We start from the raw sequence: 26,962 nt of genomic DNA, 5'->3' as shown, positions 1-26,962 counted from the left end.
CTGCAACGATTTCTCACCATGTGCTTGATACACTGACTGGCTGCCTGAACGCATGCCTGATAGAAATGACAAAAAACAACACGTTTGTATTGGATCTTTTTTGATTAAAACAAAGAAGTGACACAGTCGTAGCTGCTATGGCGCATTATTACTTCATACTGACGTGTTTCTGAAGTAAAACCATATTCAGACCGAGCTTTCTGATGAGGCCATGTCTCCGGCTGTCCGTGTTTGGGGCCACGAAGGACCCCTTTCAATGGAGGAGTTGAATTCAAGAAGTTGGCCGAGGCAGTGTAATAATTAGTTTAAAAGTTGAACTGGCACGGATTTGGATTTATTGGAAGCGCCGAAAGAAAACAAAGGCCAGGTATACTTATACTGATATCAATGCAGCGTTAATGTACCGCTGAGCTGGTTTTAAGTCACTCACTGCTATCATAACATACACAGCTGTGCAGGCTGCTCGAATGAGCTCATTTCGCGCTAGCTAGTACAGTATATAATGTGTATTATGTATAGTATTATGTATAGTATAATGTATAGTATAATGTTGCATTTGGTAGGTTGTTATGGGTCGGGAGGGCAGTGTAATATCTCCATACATGTCACAAAATGCAACTTAACAGTACAATTTAAATATTGATATTCAAAGCGTGTCACCAAAACCTATTAATTCCTAGTTAGAATAGATTTAGCATATTATTCAACTTAAAGTTGATAGTTAATCCTTTCTTTGCCGAGTTGGGAAAAAAAGTTACGTTTAAATTAGAAGTTGGATTTGGGTTGAAAGCCAGACTTTATTTCCGGTATTGCCACTTCATTACTTTAACTATAAGCCGCAAATAATAATAGCTCAAGAAATACAAATGCAACCATTATTTCTAATTATGTTGTTAGTGTGATTTTTTTTTTTATTCAACTGTCATCTTGTCTTGATCATTTGTAATGTTGGAGGATATTACTATCTCACGTTCAAAGAGTGCTCGTCAGCAAAATCGGATTATGAGGGTTATGATTAAAATATAAACCTCATTAACTTGACTACATAAATCTACCTTAAAGCTGTCAAACATACATGTTTAAAAATATATATATATTATTAAGATACGACCTGATTTTCTTCTACATTTCTGGACAGAAGCGTTCCCTCTTGACATAGTTTAGTGTTATTGATTATAATACCTGAGCTACTTCTATTTGCTGAATGAAGCTTCAAGATATGGTTGAAAGCTGAAATCTTTTAATATATTATATATTTTAACTTTATCACAGCCAAAATAATCATTCAATCGATATTCTCTGTGATTCTTTCTGAATCTTCACACACATTGTTAAAGTAATACTATATGAGAAAACCTGGAAGACTAAGAGACCTTTTAGGTCAATAAAGCTCCTGTTACTTCTGCGTGAGTGGGTTTATTTGAGTGTAGTTCATTTTCTGCATGTGTTTAAGAGGCACCTTGAAATTGAATAGAACAAAACACACGAGTATTTATATTCTTCTGACCAACAGAGCTGCTGTGTTAAACTATTCAGCTGTTTTATCACTATTACTGTTGTTAGTTTTTAATTTCATTACATTTTTAATTTAACTTGCGTACATTAGTCTCATAATGTTTAATTGCTAAATTATTGTCTTTTTGGTTGTTGTATGTCTACACTTGTTCTGTCTTGTTTTCATCTGTGATGCAGTTTGAACTGCACCGACCTGAATGAAAGGTGCTTTACAAATAATGTTGTACGGTCAAACTGAATATACAGTCGTCTGTTAGACTGGACCAATGGACCTGGCAACTTCCAATATTAGACCAAATGTAATGTGTATTTATGTATCTTCATATTTTATCATTTCTAATTGTTTATGCTTTTTTAATTCTTGACAAAAAAAGAGAAATTAAATAACTCTGAAGAAAATACACGTGTAAAAGATCAATGCAAAAACAATACACATTCATATTTTCCTTCCTTTTTTTCAGCTACCATGACTATAGTAATTGGATTTGAAGGCAGTGCCAATAAGATCGGCATTGGCATCATCAAAGACGGTGAAGTGCTTTCCAACCCCAGACGGACCTACATTACGCCCGCCGGTCAAGGTAAGTTAGGAACAAAACTTTTGCTTCACCGGCGACGTGTCAAAGTCTGAACTATCTTGCATGTGAAGTTGACAACATGTTTCACCATCAGGGTTCTTGCCGAGTGACACTGCCAGGCACCACCGTGCCGTCATCCTGACCGTCCTGAAGGAGGCGCTGGAGCAAGCCGGGCTGCAGCCTGCAGACATCGACTGTGTGGCGTACACTAAAGGTAACCCAACCTGCTGGCCGTTCGCCTTGGTGGACTCAGGTTTGAACCAGCCAGATGTTTGTCAGAACAAGACGAGTTTTAATGGTTCAAAGTTTTGTTTACTAATTTCACCCACAAGTAACGAGTAGCACACAGGAGAAGTTTGCCTTTAAGGCCAGAAAGGATTTATCTGAATCCAAAACATTATCTGTTCCCAAACGTTAGACGAGTCGGTAGATTACTTGCAGAAAACCCTGATGACCAACTTCTCCCGTGTGCTGAGGAAAAAGGAAGTGGAAGATGATTTAATATTGGTGCAGCATAGTATTGATATGATCATCCATAAAACATTTTATGTTCATGTGTTCTCTCTCAAACAAGGAGATGATGTAATGTCTCACTCCAACGTGACAAACACTCCCTCTTTGTTTTCCTTCTTCTCATTCAGGTCCTGGTATGGGTGCCCCCTTGGTGACGGTGGCTCTGGTGGCTCGTACGGTCGCACAGCTTTGGGGGAAGCCGCTCCTCGGCGTAAACCACTGCATTGGACACATTGAGATGGGCCGACTCATCACACAAGCCGACAACCCCACCGTGCTTTATGTCAGTGGAGGGAACACACAGGTCAGTGTCTGAACACCTCGCTCCCAAGAGAGCGCTATGAGGGTGCATGCATTCACTTCCTAAAGATCAGATCCCAGACCGAGTTGGCAGAGCTGCTGCATACACTTCCATAGCAAGTACACAGTTAAACGTGCATTAGGTACACATGTATGTTCTTCCTGTGCAGGTTATTGCATACTCAGAGCGGCGGTACAGAATATTTGGGGAGACCATTGACATCGCAGTCGGCAACTGTCTGGACAGGTTTGCTCGAGTTTTAAAGGTGTGTGTCCTTCCGGTCTTTATTAAAGCAACTACTTCCCTTTAATGCATGCGATTGGTGTTAATTTTTAGTGTGGAACTGTTTCTTCTCTCAGATTTCTAATGACCCCAGTCCAGGCTACAACATAGAGCAGATGGCCAAAAAGTGAGTGAGAGCCACTGAGCAGCTTCGCTGTTTGTTTCTACTCTGCTAGTATTTACCACTTCACTTTGCTTCTTGTCCACAGAGGGAGTCAGTATGTGGAGCTGCCGTACACAGTGAAAGGAATGGACGTCGCTTTTTCTGGGATTTTATCTCATATCGAGGTACGTGGTTTGCTTGTCTGTTAAACTATTTATCTACAAAGAAATGCTGTAATTTGACGAACATTTTATTCCTCTCTGTTGTCCTTTTGAAATGATGTAAATATTAATACGGCAAATAAAATCAAACTTCATCATTCTTTTGGTTCATGATCCTAAAAGGTGTTTTCCTTTTTTTCTGTGACACAGGAAGCTTCTCATAAGATGCTGAGCTCTGGTCAGTGTGCAGCAGAGGACCTGTGCTTCTCCCTGCAGGTACAAAGAACCAGCAGTCAGTCGGTCTGATGGCGGTTCAGCCTCCAGGGACCAAGGCCAGTATTTCTGGCATTCCAGAAATCTGGGTCAAGACTTCCTCCTTCCTTTAGTCGTAGTCAAATTAGTTTGGAGTTTGAGTTGAGGCAACGAGTACAATAATTAAGTTTACAAGCTATTTCTTTTTATTTCGACATTGAACTTCCAATTTGTTACGCCTCTTATACTTTTCACACAAACTGTTTTCCTGTGTAATGCCCCTGTTGCGTATTCGCCCCTCAGGCACTACTTGGTTGCTCCGTTGCGATTGTTGTGACGTGTTTTATTGATGACAATGTCCAGGTGTAACATCCAGTTTATTTATTGATCCATTGCGTGTGTTTATAGAAAACCATACACAATGTTGAAACAACCAAAGTGCATCATACTTAAATCATAAACATTGATGTCACTGTAACCGTATTGTCAACAGTTGTACAACTGTTTGCTCCTTCAAAGCGAGCAACACCGGCCCTGATGCCCCTCCTAATTAGGAAGGCCTCAACTCAATTAAAGTCGGCCTTACGCCCCCTAGTGGTGGCGGTCTAACATAAAGAAACGCAATAAAATAGCTCTTACAACCGGCACTCAACCATAACAGAAACCAAAACCTCAACCCGTTGCCGAGAAATGACGATAAGTCATTCAGTTAATGTGCTGCCCCACATGAGGGGATGTGTGGCACCGTTAAAAAACTCTGTAGAAGCATTTATAGGAGCCATTTGAGATTGTCGGTCTTGCCCAACACGACTGCTCCTCCTGCAGGAGACGGTGTTCTCCATGCTGGTAGAGATCACGGAGAGGGCCATGGCTCACTGCGGCTCCCAGGAGGTCCTCATCGTGGGGGGTGTTGGCTGTAAGTACTCCAGACACCATGTGGTATCCTTTGTGCTTCTTTTGTTATTTGGTCTGTTTTTCATCAAGTGCACGAACGTCCATATATGACCTCAAACCTCTGTTAACTTCAAATATAAGCGTGAAAGAGTGAGGTTTTCTTTGTAGAAATGCCATTTTATAAGTTGGTCAGTCTTACAGGGTTATGTGTACAACATAGTCAAAGAGATCCATCATCAAATAAAATGTAACTAGAAGGCCAGAAGACCTCAGTTGCCTAAAACATTAATGAAAATCCAAACTATACACTATCATGATTAAAAATAAGTTTAGTTTTAATCCTGACTTAAGGACGCCTCACATTATTTTATTCATCGACATTTAACCTGCGTGACCTCGTTTGGTCTGCAGGTAACGTGCGCCTGCAGGAGATGATGGGGGTGATGTGTGAGGAGAGAGGAGCCAAGCTGTTTGCCACCGATGAACGGTAAAGCAGACACTCACCCTGACAGCAAACCACAAGTTCTGCTAATCATTTACATGAGCCCAGTACTATAACATGCAAGATCACAAGTTTAAGCTTAGTGTCGGTTGCTTTTTCTGACAGAAGCGTTAGTCACACGTGTGTTCAAGGACAATCTGAAGATTATGACTGGCTGTGATAAACAGTGTAGGTTTGGCAAATGTTTAAAGAAAATGCTATTCCATGCAACTGATGGGTTCAGAGGGTTAGGTATGATCAATTATTATTTATTTAAATTATTTGATAGGACATCTAATTCTCCAGGTGGACGGTGGAGAACAACAATGTTTAGTAGAACCGGGTGAGTGACAGTCACAGCATGACACTCAAAAGACAGTGGGGTGAATAGTGAAGCGGGAAGAGAGAAAAATTCCATTTGGAGGAGATAAGTAGACCTGTGCCACCGCCCCGTCCAGTGGGGGAGGTGTGTTGGAGAAGGCAGAGGAGAGAGCAGCATGTGATCAAGTCTCAGTGGGAGTCAGGAAGTCCAGAGATTGAGACCAAAGCCGGAGAAGAAGTCAGCCTTGCGATTGGCTGACTGGCAGTTCCAGAGGCCCCATGTGACAAGGTGTTGGGTCTGTGTGGAGCGGGTGGGGTAGATGACAGAGGAGTCCTGATGCATGTGAGAGCGGGTCCGAGGCCTCTGGTTTGGAAGGAAAACATTCACAGGGCAGTGTTTATACTCAGCCGCCTCGAAGACTCCTACGTCTTTATCCTCCGAGTCTTCACTGACGCTTTAATCCCCCGCCTGGTTTTACGCCTGAGTCGGTGGAATTAGCTACAGCTGTGCAGACACCGCTCCCACGTCGTTAGTGGAATGTGCACCAATTGAAACTACTCTGGCTGACAACAACACAACTTCCCTGTAAGCAGAGAAGTTTCACATTTATAAGAAAAGGGCAGTTCCTTACCAAAACTGATTCTGGACAAGGTCTGTAAAACTCAAAGGTAGAAAGTAAAATAGTCCTTAGTAGAGTTGGATAACAGAACAAGTACTTTACCCGTAGCTGCTCTCAATCATTTGGTTGAAAGCAGAATCGCGGCTCAGAAGTACAGACAACAATCAAGTAGACCTAATATAGCAGCTACAATAGTAATACAGCAGAGAAACCTCTCTAAAGAATGTCCTCAGGCAGGATCCAGGTAGTCCAGCAATCTGAAGTCTCACAGGAAGAGTTTGCACACTGAATGTGAGAGAAGAGCCGTTGTCATTTCGCATGCCCTCACTGCTACGCTCCTAAACAATGTTGGCTTTGTGCCACAGATTCTGCATCGACAACGGAGCAATGATTGCTCAAGCCGGCTGGGAGATGTTCCGGTCCGGTCAAGTGACGGAGCTGGAAGACTCGTGGATTACACAAAGGTAGCCTTCACGTTTCGAGTTCTACTGCTCTTTATGCGGCATCAGTCTTTTAGGAAATGTCTGCACAAACGGTGCCGCTATAGGTTTTACTGTTAGTCTCATTATCGAGGGGGAAATGTTATTTCTTGATTAGCATTCCCAAAATGGAGATGACGCATTGTTAATGTCCTGACGTGCTGTCGATCATTAACATGTTTCCTGCCGTAGGTACAGAACAGATGAAGTGGAGGTGACGTGGAGAGACTGATGGACGGAGCACCAGCTGTGTGCTACGTATGTGTTGGTGCAGCCGCTCTGGTCTGACGGCTGCTTGAGTCCAGAAGGGACACTTCTTTTTTCTATACAGCCTTTCCCGACTGACCGGGATGGACGACTGCTGATAAGGAACACGTTGTCACTTCCTGCAGACGATAATTACCTGGACTGTTCATCTGAAACCAAACTATGTGAGTGTAGAAGTCACATGTGACATTTTTCTGTACTTGCATTTGAAATCCATTAAGTGCAGTTAATGATTTAGGTTTTTTTTTTCCCACAAATTCCTGATTGTCATCGCAATATATCAAATCTGAACTTTAAATTAAAAATATTTTTTTTATAAAGACTAAGGAGGAAACTTCAAGTTCATTCATTTTTATTAAGCAATACTGTTCACTTACATTCCTCCTCTTTCTCCAGTGTAAATTTTTTATTCAATAAATTTTCTTTTCAAAAATCAACATACTGAACATGGTAAGATCCCTTATGGATTTATGAGTAATATTCACCCGATTGGGGAACCAAATAAAAACAAAAAAGGGACACAGCATTAAGATCTGATGGGTACAGGGTGAACTCTACTGTGCCTTTGACTACACCCTCTGTAAACTGAAGACACGATACACAAGTCCTCTGCATACGTTAACCATAAAACTCTAGCAGGTACAAGACATTCTTCTGTTTCTAATTGAGAAGGAAAAAGGAAAAAACTAAACAATTCGCTCTGTTGAGGGTTTCTCGCACACAGGGATTGGTCACAACAGATTTTTTTTTTTAAACAAAGTGCTTGATTGACCACTCGCTTTACAGAGGACAAAAAACAGCAATAAAACTGACTGCAGCTTTCAAAAAGGGGGAAATTAAATTACAGCTCAGCAGAGATTTTTTTTTTTAAAGAAAAAAGACCAGCTCTACACATACAAGCTAAAAAGAGTAATGAGAGGTGATGAAAACAGGTCTGATTAATTAAGGCAGGCTTTCTGTAAGGCGTTAAAAAAGTCCATTGCTGTAAGATCTCAAAGGAGTTAGTCCAAAGTGTCTCAGTGTGGCTTTGCGTGAAGACATCATCCTGAGTGCAGTGTGTGTGAACGGGACTCATACATTTGTCCATCTTTACGTGTTTTAATGTGCATGTAGGTGTGTTGTATACTTGTTTATATATACTTTGGGTCTGTCACACTGCTAGGCTGGGTGCTCATGGGTGTCCTTGTACCAGACGACCTTTTTTGGAACTGCAAAACAGGAGAACAAAACAGTGTCAGGAAATAGTTTATAATGAAACTTGATTTACAATGTTTTTATAATTCAAAACAACATTTGAATATTAGTGTACAACCTTGTTCCAGCTAGCACCAGACAATGAATGGCTAGAAACTGCAGGTGTACAGTCTTGTTTGTCATAAAACCTGTATAAGCTTTAATCTGATTTAAATGGAAATATTCCAACTTGTTTTGTCATACCATTATACACAAACATACTGCTGGAAGCAAAATTGCGACTAGCATATTGAGTACAATAGTAAAAAATAAGAAGGTAGGGGCGAGGGCGCGAATGACTTGGTCGTGTGGAACCGCGAGGCTACAGATAAATGAATTTTGACGAGACTTTTAGGGAATTAACAGCCAAAATATTCTGTTATATCAGCTCCTGTGGCAGCACAGAGTTGTGGTTAAGGGAATAGCCGTTGCATGTTGTCATATCAGTGGAGCAACAAATCTTATTATTTATTGTCATTGTGACTTGAACATTTGTGATCAGCACAGACTGCCTGTGTCGGGAAATAAATGGCACTTTGGGGTTGTTGCCGTATCGCAGAAAACCTTAAGTGGAGCTCTTCACATACCAACACGCACAGTTTAATAGAACCGTTGCAAGCGTGAAGCCAATACTGTATCAATACATCTGTTTAAGTACAATGTAAACGCAATATATATACACTAACACGCAGCTCTTACTCAGCCAATAGCCAATTGTTACAGACAAGTGTACGTTATTCTGTGGCGCTGCCTCACAGTGAAGGCTCTGAATGATGACGTTCGTTCTGTAAACAGGATTGCACCGTCCTTATGTGTCCGGGATGTTACTGTGAAGCGCCGTTAACAAAACTGGAGTAATAAAGTTGGTGCAGACTATGGAGCCTGTGTTATTACCATCATAAAGTATAAGCGCACTGTAACCCGCAGGCAGTGAATAATATCAGCAGAGGTAAGAGGACCATAAAGAATGAGGTCTGAGGCCTTAATTTGTTTCCAATGAGATATTAATGAGTTTAAATGGTGACGCTGCAGTTGTCAACATTACTGTGAGAGTAATGTCTCTTGAAACAATATCAAGCATAGTTATATTTGAAATGTATAATCAATTATAATGCAGTCATAACTGTATTACCAGTTTAGCATAGAAAATGAATAGCCAATTTGTACACTTAAATATTTGTTGCAAGCCATATTGTCGCAATATTTTACTCGTTGTGCAGACCTAATGCTTGTTACATGACGGCTAGTCAAAGTAAATGCAGGTCTTTGAGTAACAAGTTACAGCAGGAAGAGGATCACTGGCAGAGTCAACTATTTGCACAATGGTATCTTTGTTTACTTTATGACAACATAACATAAAAACATTTTGTTGCATTCCCAAAATAAATACTGTTGCCCACCACTATAACAAGAACTCAAGCTCCCAATTGGCAAAATGTAGCCACACATTTGATATAAAAACATTTATACCATGGGCAGCTCTCATTCTACAATATGTGCCCTTTATGTCATCATGAACAAAGTGTGTGACGCTAGTATAGACACTGGTTTAAAGAATAGATCTAAATAATGCAGTGACCGTGACATTTGAAATCTGACCATAAAACGTTACCCATTTAAGGAGCTAAAGAAAATAGGCCCCGCCCCTCCCCTCGAAACGATCATAGCAGAGACTCAACGTACCTTTTTTCTGTTTGTTGCAGATAGCGTTCCATTCTGGAGGGACAAAAAGAGGCCAATTGTTAGAATGATAGCTCTAAAATTAAAATGCTCCAATTAAAAAAAAAATTCTAGCGGAATGTCTTTTAGGCACATCACAAATCTTACCTCTACTGTGATAGTTCAAAGCCTCCACTAGATGGCGACAACTTAGCAGCAGCTTTCCGTTGCTTGCGTCCACCTCTGGGCGTGTGGCGGGGGTGACGGAGGTAGCGACTGGAGTAGGCGGGTCTTCTGGAGGCAGGGCTGTGAGAACTGTCTCGAACTGTAGGTCTGCCGACTGTTCGGCGTCTGTGGGCTGAGGAGGGAGGGCGCTGGCAGCGGGTCGAGGGCCGGAGACATCTGTAGCCGGCCTCGCTTCGCTGATAAAACTGAGACCCCACTGGTTCTGTAGCAGCACGCCGATGGCAGGGCGGTCCTCCTCCAGCCCTCCGCTTGCTGGTCCCGCCTTCACCTTGGACGCGTAGCTGACGGCAGGCTGCAGCTTGGCGGGGCTGTCCTGCACTGGGAAGGCAGGCGGGGGCTTGAGCAGTGACAGACTGTCCTCCACCCACCTCTGCTTTTGGTTAACCTTTTGTGGCCGCTCGCTTAGTCGGCCGACCCCCTTTTGACTTTCCCTGCGGAGGCTGCGGCCTTTGTGCTGCTGGCCCTTGCGCTCCTTTTCCCTGCGGAAGCTGAAGGTGTGCGCGTGGCCGGGTGCGATCAAATCGCCTCCGGTTGAAAGCTGCCTGGGCTGTTGGTCGCCTCCAGAGATGCAGCCTCCTCCTCCACCACCTCCACAGTTGCCTGAGCCGGGAGACAGGCGACGGTTGCGAATGTGGGGCTCGGAGTTGGTGGCTGCGACAAGGACTGCTGGATCACACAGGGTATCGGACTCACACACGGTGTTGCTGGCTTCCCATGTACCTGAAAGAGACGTTGACAAGTCGCTTAAAATCACAAGAGGCTGGTTCATAGAGGCAGAGGAGTCTAAATCGGTTGAAGTAAACAATTACCAAATTGCAGTATTATTTCGAAAATAATTTATTTTCACTTTGGAAAAAACATTTAAATTCAGATTAAAAACACTTCCACCACAACACCTGCGGGACACTGCAGTAAATGAGGTGGGTGTCCAATCGACACGCAGCGTTCAAGCAGCCTCCCACTGCAAAGTCCAACCAAGACAGTCACCAAAGCAATGGAGTATTGCTGCGTACAACGCTACGCGCAATTGGAGACTACACAGATTCATAGTATATGGTTCAAGTACTTGAGCCTTGCGATTGTGCGAGTTAGCATGTGTCCACAGCCAAGTTCAGGATTTATCAACAAGTCAGAGTCTTATGATGAAGCATTGCAGAAGAAATAAAATATCTGCATTAGTGCCTCCACAAAACACATTTGAAGACTTTAGTGCGATTACGGTATTCTGATTTAAGGCCATTAGTCGCGCCAGTGAAACCTCATGGCCTCAGGATCAGACAGCGCTTCAGGGGCATTTGCTCGTGGCACTGCATATGACAGGAAAATAAAGTGGTGGCGCAGCATTACGAAAGCGGTAACCCCCATAAGTAAAGACTCAGTCGAGCAGACAGTTGAGAACGATGGCTTCAGATAAACGACTATGAATGAATGATATTGAACTCAAGGTATGTTTTAAAAACTTTTCTACAACCATCTTAAAATAGCCTACTTAAAATAAATAAAAAAGTTGGCATATATGACTCCTAAATGTTGTAATTATATACTTACTATGTTGCAATTTGCACAATATTGTTTACATTCTGCAACTATTTCATAAATTCTTTATTTATTGTTTAATTTTGTGTGGCCATGATTCATTTTTAAGTTACATCACCATTAAAATGTTTTTATTTATTTAAATAAATGACATGTATTCCTGGCTGTAGAACAGGCCAACATAAACGTATATATTGATTCAGCCACAAAACAGTCTTTAAAACACAGCAACGTGTCAGTTTCTCAGGTGATATTCCACTGGCTCTCTCATTATTGATCTACTTATATACCATTCCCTGTGTGATGAATCTGGATTCTATCAATTCGTAAAAACAGTTGAGATGAGTCGCAAACTGGTGTACAACAACACAACTGGTTGGTTTTCCTCGCAGACACAACGGGTTAGAACACCCCAAACATTCACATTCCAAACATCCCAGAAACAAGTTCCAGTTCTCGGTGATTACACCGTCACTCATCTCGACCATTTGGACTAAGCCTTAAGAGGCCTCACTCAACTGTAACAATCACTGTCCTGCTCTTATTCAACACCAGTCTTAAGGTTAAGGAACATACAGTCTAACACAAGGGGGGGGCTTTAAAACACACGGTTCTTCGTACTGACTTAAAGCTCATCACCGTACATCTCACCGTTAGTGACATTGTTAAACAACGACTTATGTGTCATTCAGTAACAATAGATGGCTCGTTGTGAATAAGGAATGATTGTCAACTCAGTATTGACGGGGAGGTTAACTTACATTAGTTCTAGCGTCGCCATTTTCTGTCCATGTGACACTCGGCAGACGGACCTAAACATTGACGTTACAGCTCGCTGTTTCTAATGGCATGCCAGCGAGTGCTTTCTGTAGCTACACAACGTACGAGTTCAGACATTTAGAGCCAACCTTGTTAAGAAATGGACACAGTCGGCCCGAGTGGCGTACCCGCTCCAAAGCACCTCATTCCAAACAAACTGGAGCGGTAACGTCAGTTCACCAAACCAGAGATCTCCCGACGACCGGGCCGACTGTACTCCAGTCTCCGATTACCCGAGTCAACTTAGCGCCTTATGGAGCCCCTCTGGCCACAACAACATGCTATGATCCCTGTGTGCGCTGCTGGCGGCTAACGAGACAGCACCGGTGTTAGCTAACTTTAATTAGCAACGTCATGGTGCGGCGACGATAACTCGACGTTTTTGGTTCACCGGCCGTTAGGTCGTGGTCTATGTAGTTCAACTATATTTCAATAACAATGGTTGTCGTATAAGAAAAGGCTACAATTTCTTACATGTTGTGGAATTAACAGCTAGCTAGCAGGTTAGCCGAAGCCAAAGTTTCGTAACCCTCCATTCAAAGCGCCGAGCAGCTACCGACGACGCGAGCATAGCTGCTAACACCAACGGCAGGACATCTAAACAGCTTCTGGAAGTGAGTAATTTCGGTCATATATGTCGGAAAGTTGTACAAACTTACCTGTTTTGATATGCATGTCTTTTCGTTTAACGTGTTGTGGAAGCGTAACCGTTTTGTAACTTTTGTTTACAGCGTTAAGATTACGACGGCTCGCTAGAAGAGTCTTGTGTAGCCACCCGGAAGCGACACGAGAATGTGGGTGGGACAGGAAGTCCTCGGCGATAAGCGTCCGGCGGGAAACTTGGAGGGAATTTTATATTCAAATCGGAGTATGACGACAATCCATGTGACAACCACGTGGTGTCATCTTTGGCGATAGTGACAGACGACACCGCTTCATTAATACTCACATAAGTATGATTTACTATGGGACTATTTGTTTGGCGAAGGAAACTTAGCTCTACCAAGGTAAAAGTTAATGTAAAAAAGAGATTCCCAGCAAATGTGGCTGGACATAAGAGGGTGCAAGATGATAAAAAGAATAGGAATGTAAAAGTTGTATACAGTACATTTCCTGAGGAACCTATTTTTTCTTGAAAAGTAAGAGATGTTCGTACCTAAATAATGGATACAAGATGGATAGCACTAGAGGAACTGTGTAAAGAAAAGAGAAACATAAACTTGACTCATCCACATATAGTCTGTTTTGACCAATTGCTAGTTCCTTGTCTCACACTCACACAACTGGTTGAAATGTTTTTATATATATGTAGATATGTATGAACAAAATGTCTTGCAATAACAAGCTCGTTCATATTCTGTTAGTCTTCAGTGAATTACAGAATATGAGACTCCTGCTCTTGTCCCACATTCCTTTCCTTGTTTTTCTGAAACGTAACACCTTGTAAGACAACCATTTATCAGTTTACATAGAAACCTGTAAGCAGCCCCACAGTGAAGAGGAATGCAAAGCCTTCATACTAAACAAACAATGTATGCAATACTCACGTCTGATCCATCACGTCTGTTTCTTTGCTCTTTGACTTTGCTCGGCTTTATCGCTGTCCTCAGGCTCTCCTCTGTTGTCCTCCAGATTCTCCACCTCCTTCTTTGATTATTTACCTTACTAACAGCCATATGCTACCTACCATCTCTGTTGTCTCCCTCTTTTACACTTTTTAAGAAGATAGATAGATATTCAGTGGAGTATTACTTTAATGAACTAAACATCATTTCTTGATTGTTAATTAACATCCTCTTAACATCTCTCAAGCTTCCCCCACAACTAACAGAACATGTAGGTTATCGTTAAATTGAATATTATATAATACATTTTGAACGAAAGCTTCACCTGAATTAATGTAATCTATATAGCTGTCTGTCTGACTCATTTCCTTTGTTGACAAAACCAGACAACTGTTTTTGTCTTAGGATGGTTCTCATGTAACATATTGTCACCACATAAAAAGTGTTTCTTGATAAAAGACAGTTTTTATTTCAAATGACAAAGTCGAGAACGACATCTTCTACTACAGTGGTTCTCAAATGGGGGTATGGGAAACTCCATGGGGGTATGTGAGGTTTTTAAAGAAAATATTTAACATAATAATCTATTAAAAAAATCTGTTAAACAAAATGTATTTAATAAATATTCAATAAAATATAAGTGTAGGTTCCTGAACTGGATTTCATGTATTGTCATTTAAATCAGACACTTATGGCACTGCGCTGTGTATTACATATTTTTTTCAAGTAAAAATGCTTTGAGCTGGAGTGGTTAGGGGCTACTTGGCTGAAAAAATATTTTACAGGGGGTAGCATCACTGAACAAAGGTTGAGAACCGTTGTTCTACTCTATCCATCATTAGCTCCTGGCAGCTGAAAGACTAAAAGGAGTCCGCTACTAAACCCTTCTCCATGTGTGTGTGCATGTGTCTCTTGAGCCTCGTCGAGGTGGAGAAACTCTTCTTACATGACAGGCAGCTGTGTGGCTTCTCCCCGGTGTGTGTTCGGACGTGCATGTTGAGGTCGGAGGAGCACCTGAACCTCCTCTCGCAGTGGGAGCAGGAGTAAGGCCTCTCTCCGGTGTGGATGCGCTTGTGGAGCAGGAGCTCGCCGGAGGTGAGGAAGGTCTTTCTGCACTGGGAGCACTGGTGGGGCCGCTCCCCCGTGTGGGTCAGGTTATGTCGGACCAGCGAGGTCGACTTGGCGAACCTTTTCCCGCAATGTGCGCATCCAAATGGGCGCTCTCCCGTGTGTGCGTTGAGGTGTTCGCTCTGAGCTCGCTTGGTCTTGAAGCTCTTCGGGCACTGTGCACAAGTGTACGGCCTGAGGTTACTGTGGCTGCGCTGGTGCCTCGCCAGCTCTCCGTGCGTGAGGAACGTCTTCTCGCAGGTGGTGCAGTTGTACGGCCTCTCGCCCGTGTGGATTCTTTCGTGGCGCGTGAGGCTGGCGAGCTGGGTGAAGCTCTTTTGACAGTGGGAGCACCGGAAAGGTCGCTGGCCGTTGTGAGTCAGCAAGTGCCGGTTCAGAATCTGGAGCTGCGTGAAGCTCTTTCCGCACTCGGCACAGGGGTGTGGCCGGTCCCTGGTGTGGATCTGCTGGTGCTTGTTCAGGAGCCACACGTGGGTGAAGCTTTTCCCACACTGGCAGGTGAACGGCCGCTCACCGGTGTGCTTCATCTGGTGTCTCTTCAGGTCGGACGCTCGGCTGTATATCTTCTCGCACATGGAGCATTTAAACTGATGCTGGACCGTGTGTCTCTGCCTGTGCCTCATGCGCTCCAGGATGCTGCTGAAGCTCTCGCCACATTTCTGGCATTTGTACTGACCGCCCCCTTTCTCCAGCGGCTCCTCCGCGACCACGACTTCCGTCGTCAACTCAACGGAGGGGTTGCAGGTCTGGCTGCAGGCGGTCCGCTGTAAATGCAGCGTGAGCAACCCCCTCTGGGTGAACTGTTTGCCACAGTTGGGGCAGAGGAAGGGCCGCTCTCCGGTGTGAATGCGCTCGTGTCGGGTCAGATCCCAGGAGTTCTTGAAGCCCTTCTTGCATACCTTGCAGGAGTACGGCCGCTCGCCTGTGTGCGTCCGCTTGTGACGAGTCACGTCCGAGGCGCGCGTGAACGTTTTGCCACACTCCAGGCACGTGTGAGGGTTGGGCCTGTCGTGGATGGGGAAAGGCGATGGGAACTCGGGACGCTGGGCCCTCTTCTTGTGGATGCCGGCAGCCTCCGCAGAGCTTTGGAGTTTGCTGTACTGCTCAGGGTGACTGTGCTCAATGTGCTGCAGCAGGTAGGACTCCTGCATGTGGAAGAAGGGACACTCTGAGCAGGCAAAGACCTGGGTGGACATCTCCACTGTGGTACCTGTGCAAAACACAGAAAATATAGGGAGTGCTATGTTTCCCTTAAATACAGGAAACCGTTGGTTGTGTTGTTGCATGGAAATATGGAGTTCCTTTGGCTTACAACATTGCTGGTTTCAGATACCCGGTGTGGCTGTGGTTTTCTCGCCTTCTCATCTAAGTCTTCTGTGTGCCTTCTTCTTCCATTTGACCGCAATAAACTGGCGAAACCACTAGTGGGCCCCAAAATCATTTTATAGAGATTTCCTTCCACACAAAAATCCCAGAAGAGCAACAGGAGAACAAGTCTTACTGGGCCAGACAGTCGGGTGACTCTGCTGAGTCTCATCTTATTTAATCTCTGTTCTGTGTGGTTTTCATTTGTATCTTTTTTCTCTTTCTGTTGTCAGAGAACTGAACATAGACAGATTACTGAACAGGATATATATTACCACAAACATTACAGAAAGATGCAAATGGACTACAAGTAGCCGCAAAACAACAACAAGAAGAGGCAAAAGCATCACAAAGTATCCGTGTCTGCTTTATGAACGCAAAGTTTTCTTACAAAATAAATAATAAAGAGAAGTAAAAGTTAATTATCATGGCCTGTCTGAGCAGCTTGCATCATCATTTCCTTAAAGCTGTGATTTTAACGTATTCACTCAATCCACTACATTTTAGGGTGAGAAAAATGCCAGTTTACTGACGACAGAGGGCCAAGACAGCTTTTGAATGGAGTAGACCCGGCTTTGGAATTCCTTGTGCATGAGAAATTCAAATAAACTGTCAAATTCAGATCAGATTAAATGAGCCCTGCTCTGGTGTGGCCATGGCACAGTGAGCTCTAACATGCAGACGGGGAGCTGGATTACAGCGGATGCTTACCTTGTGTTCCAAGGTGCTCGAGGCTTTTGTGGTGCTGCAGGAGAGACCTCAGGTCATCGGGATCGGAGAGCGTCTGCATGCAGTCCTTCAGAACAGAGGGGGCGGACGTCAGCCACGACACGGTCTGTTTAGGGACAGATGCAAACTCATCAGCAAGAAGGAGGTGATCATACGGTCAGGTCAGGGTCAAATTGAGAAAACTTAAACACACAACTACCAGGACTCCTGAAATGCTAATCATCAGAACTGAAGCTAATAGTGACTCCAACCCAACCAATACTAGATTTTTTAGGTAGATACAGATATATATTATGACATATTGCACTATAATATTTTTCTATATACACATACAGGATTATAGCGTAATATGTAAGATGTCAGAATGAAGATCGACGGTTATACTGAGTACATGTGCTTAAATGTAAATACAATTTGACATAAGTGAGTTAAAGGTACGAGAGCAGTCTGGAATAATTAAAGGAATCATTTAAATTGCTCACAGCTGATGTAATTTGTTATTAGCTATTTAATATGCTATTGTTTCTAACATGTGAACTAGCATGCTTCAGTTATATACCTGTTTATATATTTACATGCAATTGTTTTAATAATCTGGTTTATAATTATTGTAATGATCATTCCTCATTCTTTTGTAACGGATAATGAAAATCAAAACAATAATAATCAGAGTAACTGAGTGTATCGCGAAACCGAGATGTTATCGTGCCGTAGAAATCTCGGACTGTTACAACCCTATACACATGACAATATAAAGGCAACGATGTGATCTGAAGTATTTTTTATATCGATAGAAGCCATTGATTTTAAAGAAAGCACTTAAAATTCCTAAGACACCATTTATATATTATAACCTGTACTCTAGACCTAAAATCAGAAAAGTGAAAAGTTGGGACATTCTTCAACACAGTGCATGTTTCAAGCAGCAGCTGTAATGTGACATTGTCTCCTACCTGACTGAGGTCTGGTACTGGCAGGAGTTTCTCCAGTTTAGACAGAAACTCCCACACGAGGAGCTGCATGTCTATGTCGTAGCTGAGTCCATACTCTGTAGGAAAAACCTCCTGGGAAGAACAACGGTCACAGTGACGGGACACAGTTACAAAGAGGCAGCTGGGTGCACAAAAGGGCTTCTCTTCAGGATGCCAGATGGGGTCACATGTGAAGCTGCCTTGCCTGGTAAAAATGCTCCCTCTCTGCTGGGTCCTTCAGTAGTGTTTGGACGAGCGCCACAAAAATGGCCTCCTCTGCATCCACCTCCGCATCTCCACTCTGAAAGACACTGTCTGCGTTATTTCCCCAAACGATATTAACACATCATCTGGCCGAGAATTACACGCTTCGGGCCATTGTGCTGTACAAAGAAAGACCCTGTTATAGGGAGTTGTAATTGTGAAAACCCCTGATCTCACTTACTCCTGTGTATCCTGATGGCCGGATGCCTTCTAGATGAGGCTGTACACACAAAACGTTGGCTGTTTCCTCATTTCTGCACAACTCAAGAATGACCTAAAGGGAAGCATGTCGAGAGGAGAGCAAGGTGTTCCTTCAGCAAGACCAAATCCATGAGATGCAACAGTATTGTCAGATTATCCACATGTTTGTGACATGATACAAGGTGACGCCCCACTGACTCACTCTTGCTCTCAGCCGCAGAAGCAGCTTGCCCCGTTGCTGTGGGTTGAGCAGATCTGGCACTGTTGCCGTCACCAGCGTCACAAAGTCTCCAAGCTTTCCATAGTCGAGAACCTCTCTCCGCTGAGCCACCTGCCACATCGCTGCAGAGAGCAGCCGCAGGGGCGGGACCAGCAGCCTCAGTGATGACAATGGCAGGAATATATCTGTGCCAACATGGAGATATGGGGTGGACAGGGTCATATGACTGAGAGACTGAGAGACAGACTGAGAGACAGACAGACAGACAGACAGACAGATCGATAGATAGACAGATAGATGTCTGGTGTGACTATTTGGGTTGACCACTTTAAATGTGGCTTGAACATTAATAATAGGAAGGCTGGTAAATAATTGCTCCCAGATTAGAGTTAACCCGACACACTTCCACAGTGCATGTGAGGAAAGTGCAATACAACAACATGCAGATTACACATCGGGGACGTGTCAGCTGACAGCCACACGTGTGTGAACACCTACAGGTTCATATGACGACTCAGCTGTTGCGATACACATTGACATGTCATGCAGCCACAGTAGCTCCGGTGTGTTGTTGTAAACCCCCGTGAGGAGACAGCAGCTCTCCGAGCAGCAATGCTTTTGGTTTGGCGTCATGTTTTCGTTGTGATTCACTCTGTACATAGAAACTCCTCTGACACGCCGGGAACACCACAACTCTTAACGGTTTGATTTAACTAGCTTAGTTAGCCACATTAGCCAAAACAGTGGGACATGTGGCTACGTCACGAGCATCTGGTTGACACTGCGGTTTCAGTTCAAGCTTCTATTTACTCAAAGGAAACGCTCAAGTTGTCACGTAGAGTACATGTTGCGTTAATGCCATGCTTTGATGCTTACGGTACGTTTGTTACGTTAGCTACAACCACCAATGCTAGCTGTGGCTAAGTGATAACGAGACAACGCCACTATGCAGGACAGCTTGTTGATGTTTAACTTCCACACACATTATTAAACACTCTGATAAAACGGACCTGTGTTTTCCACTTGGCAAGAGCCACCAGTCGTGTCCATGGTTAGGGCTTTACAAGTAATTTTAACTAACTACCATTAGCTTGAAAGCCATTTGTTGTTAGCTTCTTGCGGACCGGAAACATGTGGAGTACAAATTCAAAATAAGAGTCTAAAGTAATAAACAGTAAACGCTCAGAAGAATGACATTGTAGTTATTTAAAGTACTTCGCATTGACCGTACCAGCTGGTAATCTGCACAACGTTTTTATATAATAAGATATTTGTAATGTGTGTAAATGGGGATATTAGCTAAGATAAACAATAAATAATTCGTCACAGATTATTAAGAAGGTAAAACGTTTTATTGTCAGTGTATTCCATGTAAAAACTTTAGAGATTTAGATGTGCTGGAATCATGTTCCTCAATAAAATGGTGTTTATTTGGTGTCATCACAGCCCATTCACTGGATCCTCATATCCCCAATGTCTCTTTCTTTTCTTTTTTTTTTTTACAAAATGTGTCTCTTCCCCACAGCAACAACTTGAATCCATCCGTGCAGAGAGGCAGTCCGAGGCAACTGGCAGCAGGCCACAGAGGGATGAAGCTTTGTGGGGTGAAATCTCTGACGTCAAAGTCACTTCCATGGACCAAGCCATGGTAACTTGGGATGTGACAGCTAATAACAGTGTTCAATTTCAGTCAAAGCTGGGTTAGCATTTCCTGACAGCAGGGCAGGACCAACACTCCATGTCTTCAGGCTCCAGAGTCTAGCGGAAACCCGTCAATAAAAGTAAAAAGTTAGATCTTAGCAAAAAGTATTCACAAAACATACCTCAGACTTTAAGTCTATGATTCATTATTTGAATACATTCACCGGTAAATGAATTCACTAACTAAACTACACAATAAAAAACAATAGGCACAAGCCAAACTAATCATCAGTCATTTAAAAAAGTCCCAATCAAAGCATGGCATGGAAATGTATATGGACCATCTGTATTAAAGCTGATGATGAATAGTCGATTAGCCTTATGCATAGTGGGTTGACAAATATAATAATAATAAAGATAATATATAAAGAAATTGCTCAACTAGGAAATTCTTCAGGCAAAAACACTCAACATTTGCTATCTCCAGCTTCTTCTTTCATTCTATGTCTCCAGTTGCATGAGGATAAACCGGGTGGTGTGCAAATGTAACTATCAGCAGTAACACATATCTGACATTTGAACAGGCAACTTACATGAAGGGAGACACTGCTCAGTGTAACGTTATCAAGTGTAATTTAGCTCGTTAGCTTATCAGCTTCCGTAGCCGCCCCTCTAATACAAAACGTTCGAGAAGGATCCCCCCTCCCTTACCTTTCTACGGGACGATGTAATACATGACGAGGAAAAACGCGATGTCAAAGATCACGAACAACCAGAAGTCGTACCAGTACGAATGTTTCGGTAAAGATATCGAGGCTCCGTTAGTTTGACACTTTTTTAAGTGTTTTTCGGACTCAGTCTCGGGAGTAGCCCCTTGCCCCATGTTTGCTTCCGCTACAGCCGCGAGCTCCCCGGAAGAGAACACGCAACATGTCCAGTAGTCCTTCAAAATAAAAGTCTTTCTAAATTGTTTTAAAAGGTGCGATTACAAGTGTTTTATTTGCCTTTTTGCAATGTAATTAAAATGAATACTCTCGTCTTTTGAATCATGTATATTATTTATATTACTTATTTATATTATTTGATTTTTTTTACAATGTCTCTTGTGTGTACTTCACATTGTACTTCAAATTTCCCCCTTGTGGGACTAATAAAGGAATATCTAATCTATCCTGTGAAAACATATTGGTTTTAGCTCATTTGTATTGTAAACAGATGTCAGAAGACCATCACCAAAAACTTGTTACCCTCCAGTTTTTCATTCTGAATACACATGAAACAGTCACCCTGTTTTACATCAGACCGAAGACATTTAGATTGATCCCAAATGTCTTAAAGAAATTGTGTTCACATTTTAGATCTAAAACTAATGTAACATTGAAATTAACATTGTATTTGACAAAAGCTGCTGTCCACTTGCCATGATTATGACAAACTGCTGCTGGGAATGTCGGCTTTTATAGTCTAACTGATGGCCCAACATTGCTCCTGTTGACAGCTCTGGTTCAGCTAACACCAGCTTCATTCTGACATCGAGCTCCAGATCCATGCTCATTGAGCATGTTTCTCTTGGGTATTATACAATAAAAAGCCAACAGAGATAAATTCATACATGTCACAGTCACTTTGGCTGAGATATCACTTGGGACCATCTCTATTGTGCCCAATACGTATATTTAAAATAGGATTTGTCACGTTTGAATGTTTTTTTAAATATACTATTTCAAATTAAACAGAAACTGTAAGATCTTGACACTCTTAATGTTCAATCTGAAATACTCACCTGTGATGCCCTTAATGTCCACTACAAACTAGCCAAAACAGACAGACACACAAAAAGCTCAGCATGCGGTTTGCTCGTGTGACACCAAATACCATTTATTAGGGCTTTACAAAGACTACAAAATCCTCCAGATGAGTTAAATCACTGTCTCTGTCTATTTACATGATATGTTACATACAAATGTACAAAATATAAAACATTTAAGGACAAATGTTTCACCCAAAAAAAGAAGAGAACTTTCCCTCAAACCAGAGTAAATGCTATGGTTTTTCAACTGAGATGTAACTGCAAAGTGTTGGGTGAGAAAAACGAGCAGCTGATCATCATCTTTATGGTGTACACTGTTGATGGTGTCAACGTTCTGCTAGCTCGGGAACTCATGGCCTACAACAGGAGTGTAGAGTAGCCTGGGAGGGTGAATTGTGGGAGACCTAAGCTCAGGTTTGATGCACGGGTGCAACTGTAGGTTGCATGCAATTACAGCCCTGGCAGGTATGTGTGTGAAGCGTCGGAGGCTTGGCCGCAGAGACACGCGTGAAACCGAGCACAGGTAGGATTGTAGAGGGTAGGATTGTCCTGAGGTTGTGACAACATGACTTCTTGGTCTCTGGTGGGCTTTGACTGACCAGTAGCACCTGTTGGTTGTTGGTCAATGTATACAGTACGCAGTCAGTTCAGCTTCGGTGCCTCGGGCAGCCGGCAAAGCCTAACGTGGCGGTAAGCTTGGGTGAAAATGTCCAGAGAGGAAGTGCATCTTAGGAACCCCAGGGATTCCTAAAGACGGAGAGGATCCAGAGAATATTACGGCAGGACGGGATTGGGGGGGCATACTGGAAAAGTGCCTATTTTTTTTGTTCTCAGTCTGTGATTTTAGTGAGTTAAAAACCTTTTCTTACTGTACACCTTGTGCCTCCTGCATCGGCAAAAACATCCAATCACCACAAGACACACACCCGTTTCTGACAGCATGTTGAGTTTTTGCACTCTTTTTTTCTCTCTCTGTTCTCAAAGTACAATAATTTACTCAGCGAGTTAAGCATATTGTAACATCAACAGGGCAGAATGCATCTTTGATTCACTGTGCAAGACTGAAGTATATACAACCCACCCCGACCTCAAAGTGTGCAAAACCAACCCGCTTGTTAAACAAAGAGAGGACAATCAAAATTCTAAATGGCTTCCGTCCGATACACGCATACAGAACGGTAAAGGTCTCTCCTCGATGCGTCCCCTTTAAAAAGCTTTAAAACATGCTCGTTAGGCTAGAAAACCCAAAATCAGTTTGGTTGTGCTCCTGTCAGTTCAAGTGAGCCCAGCTCAACTGGGCGGGAAAAAAAATAAAAAACACCCCACCCCCCTTTTTAAATGTATTTTCTTTTTTTGTACAATATTAAAATGAATTATGAATTTTTAAAACCAAATACATCATCAACTCTTTTATACTTTAACTGTCAGAAACAAGAAAGGGCGGTTTGGAGGAAGAGGAAGCGGCAAAACAAAAGAGGCTGTTTTTCCAGATTACAAGCAGCTTCTTTGACGAAGGAGGAAACAGATCGTCATCGTCTCTTCTTCTCACTCGGGAGCAGAAGATGCCTCCCGGACGTTTGCACATTCAAGGCAGTGAGAAAGCACCAGTATCATTGTTCCCCTACTCGGCTGTGGAGCCGAACCGCTTAACTTGCATTTCACAACACTTTGGATTCTTTTTTTTGGCACCTCACGGATCCCAGATGGGTGCAGAGCTGAACAGGACGAGTCAAACCGTGTCAGAAAGTTCCATGCAGGTAATTCAGTTTGCGTCATTCAGTTTAATGTTACTGAGTTCTGACCTGTTGCATCAAAGCCCCGCCCGCTTCTTCTCCACGCAGGTCAACGCAAATTTGACTTCACAAGTATTCAGCTTTTGGCAATTGACCGTTGGTCGATTGCATATTTGTCACTCTCTCACATTTGATCGAGTGTCGCGAGATAGCTAATCGAGCTAACGTTAGACTTTTATACATTTCTTTTCTTGCTGGATTGTTTTAAAATGATAATCTTGTGTATGGGTCTTAAATGTGCACTTGATGCCGACATGCATCATTTCCGGCGAAAAGACTAATAAACATGTCCCGAGCAAACAGTCAGCATCCAATCAGTTGCTGGTCCACGTGGAAGTAAAGAAAACAGCGTTGTTCTGGTCTCTAGCGAGACCAGACCGCTGTTTCATTCTGGCATAACTCTGTTTGGCTGCTTAGCTTGCATACTTTTATCTATATGTATGTTCTCGAACTACATCTCCATGTGCACCACTGCTTAACTTGTGGAGGAGGCTTGACAGGGTCGCCGAGTAACGGGTGCTACTGATTGGACAATCGCTGTTCAAGGGAGGAGTTTAGCCAACTAAGACGGCTCTGTGAGGACCCCCAGAAAGTGCTGCCTGCTGTTCTCGTGACGCATTGTGAGCAATGGAGTGACATGGACGGCCAAGAACTATTTAATCTAGGTTTACAACCATGGCTTGCGTTGTTTAGCGTCTATGTGTGTGTCTGTGTGGTTGCGTGTATGTTTGGCAGTAAATCAAAGGGAAACATTGGCACTTGTCCGTTTTCTTTTGCCTTCACAGTAGTGATGTGGCTGGATGACACTCAGGTAATGGCGCGTTGGTTGTGCTCGTTGTTGGTGTGCAGGGGGCTCGGCGGAGCCGGACACCGGGGAGGCTCGAGGGGGCGGGGGACCAGCACCGTGACGCTCAACGGACTGAGCAGGAGGGTCGTGTGTGTCGCACGGCCGCGGTAGGAAAAGGTCATTCTTGTGGTCCTAGTTGAGGTTCAGAGGCTTTGCAAATGTCTCAAATCGCCCACAACCCTGTGCCGCCACGGAGGAGCCCAATTGTCCTTGTGTTCAGAAAGGGACACCCAAACAGGGTGGCGCGGTGATGGGGTAGTGCCCTCAGCGCAATAATCAAAACATCAAATAGTGACTTGTGAGGAGCCACTTCAGCTGAACAGCTGCTTGCTGACATTATCAAAGCACAAAATCTATCTGATTTGTGGGGATAGAAAATCGGTTTCCTGCCCTTTCTTCATCAGCTGAAAGCCTCCATTGTGGCCACCAGGGGGCACTACATCCCCTGAAGACACTCGACAATATTCTCTGACTTCTACTTAAGTAGTCAGAGATGAGAGTCCCAGGGTGGAATAAAGCGCCTTGCTCAAAGGACACTTTGGCAGGCTGGATTGTTGGTCACACGGGAGGCTTGAACCAATCAAAGCCTCTGATTACAGGACATTGTCCTCCTGCTGCCTCTGTGTAAGCATGTGTGTGTGTGTGTGTGTGTGTGTGTGTGCGTGTGTGTGTGTGTGTGTGTGTGTGAAGCACCTCTGTAAACAAGGAAAGACATAAACAACACAACCCCCGTCTGCACATTGTAAACATCTGGGATAAAAAAAAAAAGAAAAATCCAGTTTAAACTCTTGGCTTTCTCTTTTTTTCTGACACTGTGATCTGTGGTCGGTCACGGCTGAGCACAAATGTGATTCAGTCCTTGAAAGTCCACTTCGGAGGAAGGGCTGTCCCTTGTCACACCCGTCCTCCACATATGAAAAGTTGTATTCTCAAATGTTACACATCCATTCATGAAGGACTAGCTGACCTTGCCGATCTGATGTGATTCAAATATATATGGATCCAACTCGCATGATTGTTTAAGTTGGCCGCTGCTCTTCAAAACATACAATAATTTGATTTTAATATTGCACCATTGTAATGTAAAAATATGTGTTTGTCTTTCAAATGGCGGGTATACCATTCTGGATAATAAAACTTTTCATACATCCTGCATCTGTGCACTACCGGAGGTGTCTGGCGGCGACGGGGGTTCAAAGGTTCCCCTCGGGTCCGGAGGAAGGGGGCGGGGCTCCAGCGTCTGCCGGCTCGGTTCAGGGTCTCATAGCGCCGACTCCAGCGAGGAGTCCAGCTGGTCGTCATGGTGACTGGTGCTGTCGCTGTCGCAGCTCTGCGTGCTGGAGTAGTTGGCGGCCTCCTGCAGCCGGAGCAGCATGTTCATCTGAAAACAGACACGGACCGAGCCGTCACGACGCAGCGTGTGCAGTGGTTCAGATGATGCGTGCAATAACACACCCAGCAGTAAGAGTAACAGGTCCGTGATTGTAATTCATAGTTTCAGTTTTCAGAAGTGATGCTTTTTCATGTGTGTGCTTTGTGTCTATGTAGAGTATTGTGTGATTTCTAAAGGAAAGATTTTAAAAACAGATTTTGCAAAGTGCTTCGACAGACAGTACGAAGCAAACCCCAGACAATAGTCAGTGAAGTGAAACCTACTGAGCCGGCGTGGTCTTTAAAACACACATTAAAAACTTAAGTCTAATGACTCACAAACTTCGGCTCCGTGCTGAAGGTAAGAGGCACTTTTAAATCCTTGCGGTAAATCACCACAATAAATCTGCAGAACTTCTCATCCCTGCTACCGAGCTAATGGACTAAATGATGCAGAAGTGCTGCTGCATCTGGCGCATTGCCTCAAGAGTTCCTCCAACGAGCCGGCAACACCTGCACTAGAACTGCTCTCGCATGGATGGACCCCACACACACACACACACACACACACACACACACACACACACACACACACACACACACACACACACACACACACACAGTAAATCGAGCCACTTGTTTTTGGATGACTACCCTATAATTTCTCTTGCGCTGCACTAAACCATTAAATAGAAATCTCTCTCCATTTCTTTATCCTCTCTGAATAGTTCCTCCTGTGTGGCTGTGTGTGTGTGTGTGTGTGTGTGTGTGTGCATGTGTGTGCGCCAAGGTTGTGT

The 26,962-nt window shown here is 43.4% G+C and overlaps 4 protein-coding genes across 12 annotated transcripts in view; 1 reads left to right on the top strand and 3 right to left on the bottom strand.

Moving 5' to 3' along the window:
- The first annotated feature begins 257 nt into the window (after positions 1–257).
- On the top strand, positions 258–8,849 carry osgep (O-sialoglycoprotein endopeptidase). The gene is made up of 12 exons (XM_068586661.1): positions 258–367; positions 1,977–2,096; positions 2,188–2,307; positions 2,735–2,910; positions 3,077–3,172; positions 3,267–3,316; positions 3,399–3,477; positions 3,664–3,729; positions 4,531–4,621; positions 5,011–5,086; positions 6,387–6,485; positions 6,693–8,849. The coding sequence occupies exons 2-12, from the start codon at positions 1,982–1,984 to the stop codon at positions 6,730–6,732; spliced, it is 1,008 nt and encodes a 335-aa protein (XP_068442762.1). The 5' UTR covers positions 258–367; positions 1,977–1,981; the 3' UTR covers positions 6,733–8,849.
- On the bottom strand, positions 7,103–13,095 carry si:ch211-214j24.10 (uncharacterized protein LOC558894 homolog). Its single transcript, XM_068586662.1, has 4 exons — positions 12,920–13,095; positions 9,828–10,625; positions 9,684–9,716; positions 7,103–7,975 (listed from the first exon to the last, which is right to left on the bottom strand). Exons 1-4 carry the CDS (start codon positions 12,933–12,935, stop codon positions 7,926–7,928), a joined length of 897 nt encoding a protein of 298 aa, XP_068442763.1. The 5' UTR covers positions 12,936–13,095; the 3' UTR covers positions 7,103–7,925.
- Positions 13,096–13,972: 877 nt separating this feature from the next.
- On the bottom strand, positions 13,973–21,248 carry LOC137791764 (zinc finger protein ZFP2-like). Its single transcript, XM_068586911.1, has 8 exons — positions 21,056–21,248; positions 19,714–20,461; positions 18,686–18,888; positions 18,464–18,556; positions 18,224–18,319; positions 18,001–18,111; positions 17,030–17,153; positions 13,973–16,163 (listed from the first exon to the last, which is right to left on the bottom strand). The coding sequence occupies exons 2-8, from the start codon at positions 19,751–19,753 to the stop codon at positions 14,686–14,688; spliced, it is 2,145 nt and encodes a 714-aa protein (XP_068443012.1). The 5' UTR covers positions 19,754–20,461; positions 21,056–21,248; the 3' UTR covers positions 13,973–14,685.
- Positions 21,249–22,206: 958 nt separating this feature from the next.
- Positions 22,207–26,962, bottom strand: part of nav3 (neuron navigator 3) — a 302,596-nt gene continuing 297,840 nt past the window's right edge. For all 9 annotated transcript variants that reach the window (XM_068586930.1, XM_068586937.1, XM_068586933.1 and 6 more), the window contains one exon: positions 22,207–26,175. In XM_068586930.1, the coding sequence (XP_068443031.1) occupies positions 26,056–26,175 (120 nt within the window). In that variant the 3' untranslated portion in view covers positions 22,207–26,055. The remainder of the gene's footprint in view (positions 26,176–26,962) is intronic.

Source organism: Clinocottus analis, unplaced genomic scaffold (genome assembly GCF_023055335.1).
Source record: "Clinocottus analis isolate CAN_PGR_092001 unplaced genomic scaffold, fCliAna1.0.p SCAF_20, whole genome shotgun sequence".
Taxonomy (NCBI): Eukaryota; Metazoa; Chordata; class Actinopteri; order Perciformes; family Cottidae; genus Clinocottus; species Clinocottus analis.
This window is presented reverse-complemented; position numbering and strand designations above follow the sequence as displayed.

What these genes read in the sequence shown, in the direction of transcription:
- LOC137791764 (XM_068586911.1), bottom strand. Translation starts at nt 19,753, where the DNA reads ATGGACACGACTGGTGGCTCTTGCCAAGTGGAAAACACAG. An exon ending in TTCTGCGGCTGAGAGCAAGA is followed by an intron (nt 18,557 to 18,685) that starts GTGAGTCAGTGG and finishes GCTTCCCTTTAG; the next exon opens with GTCATTCTTGAGTTGTGCAG. An exon ending in CAGTACCAGACCTCAGTCAG is followed by an intron (nt 17,154 to 18,000) that starts GTAGGAGACAAT and finishes GTCCCTAAACAG; the next exon opens with ACCGTGTCGTGGCTGACGTC.
- si:ch211-214j24.10 (XM_068586662.1), bottom strand. An exon ending in TTTGAACTATCACAGTAGAG is followed by an intron (nt 9,717 to 9,827) that starts GTAAGATTTGTG and finishes TTGTCCCTCCAG; the next exon opens with AATGGAACGCTATCTGCAAC. An exon ending in CTGCAACAAACAGAAAAAAG is followed by an intron (nt 7,976 to 9,683) that starts GTACGTTGAGTC and finishes CCTGTTTTGCAG; the next exon opens with TTCCAAAAAAGGTCGTCTGG.
- osgep (XM_068586661.1), top strand. Translation starts at nt 1,982, where the DNA reads ATGACTATAGTAATTGGATTTGAAGGCAGTGCCAATAAGATCGGCATT. An exon ending in CTGTGTGGCGTACACTAAAG is followed by an intron (nt 2,308 to 2,734) that starts GTAACCCAACCT and finishes CTTCTCATTCAG; the next exon opens with GTCCTGGTATGGGTGCCCCC. An exon ending in GACTCGTGGATTACACAAAG is followed by an intron (nt 6,486 to 6,692) that starts GTAGCCTTCACG and finishes TTCCTGCCGTAG; the next exon opens with GTACAGAACAGATGAAGTGG.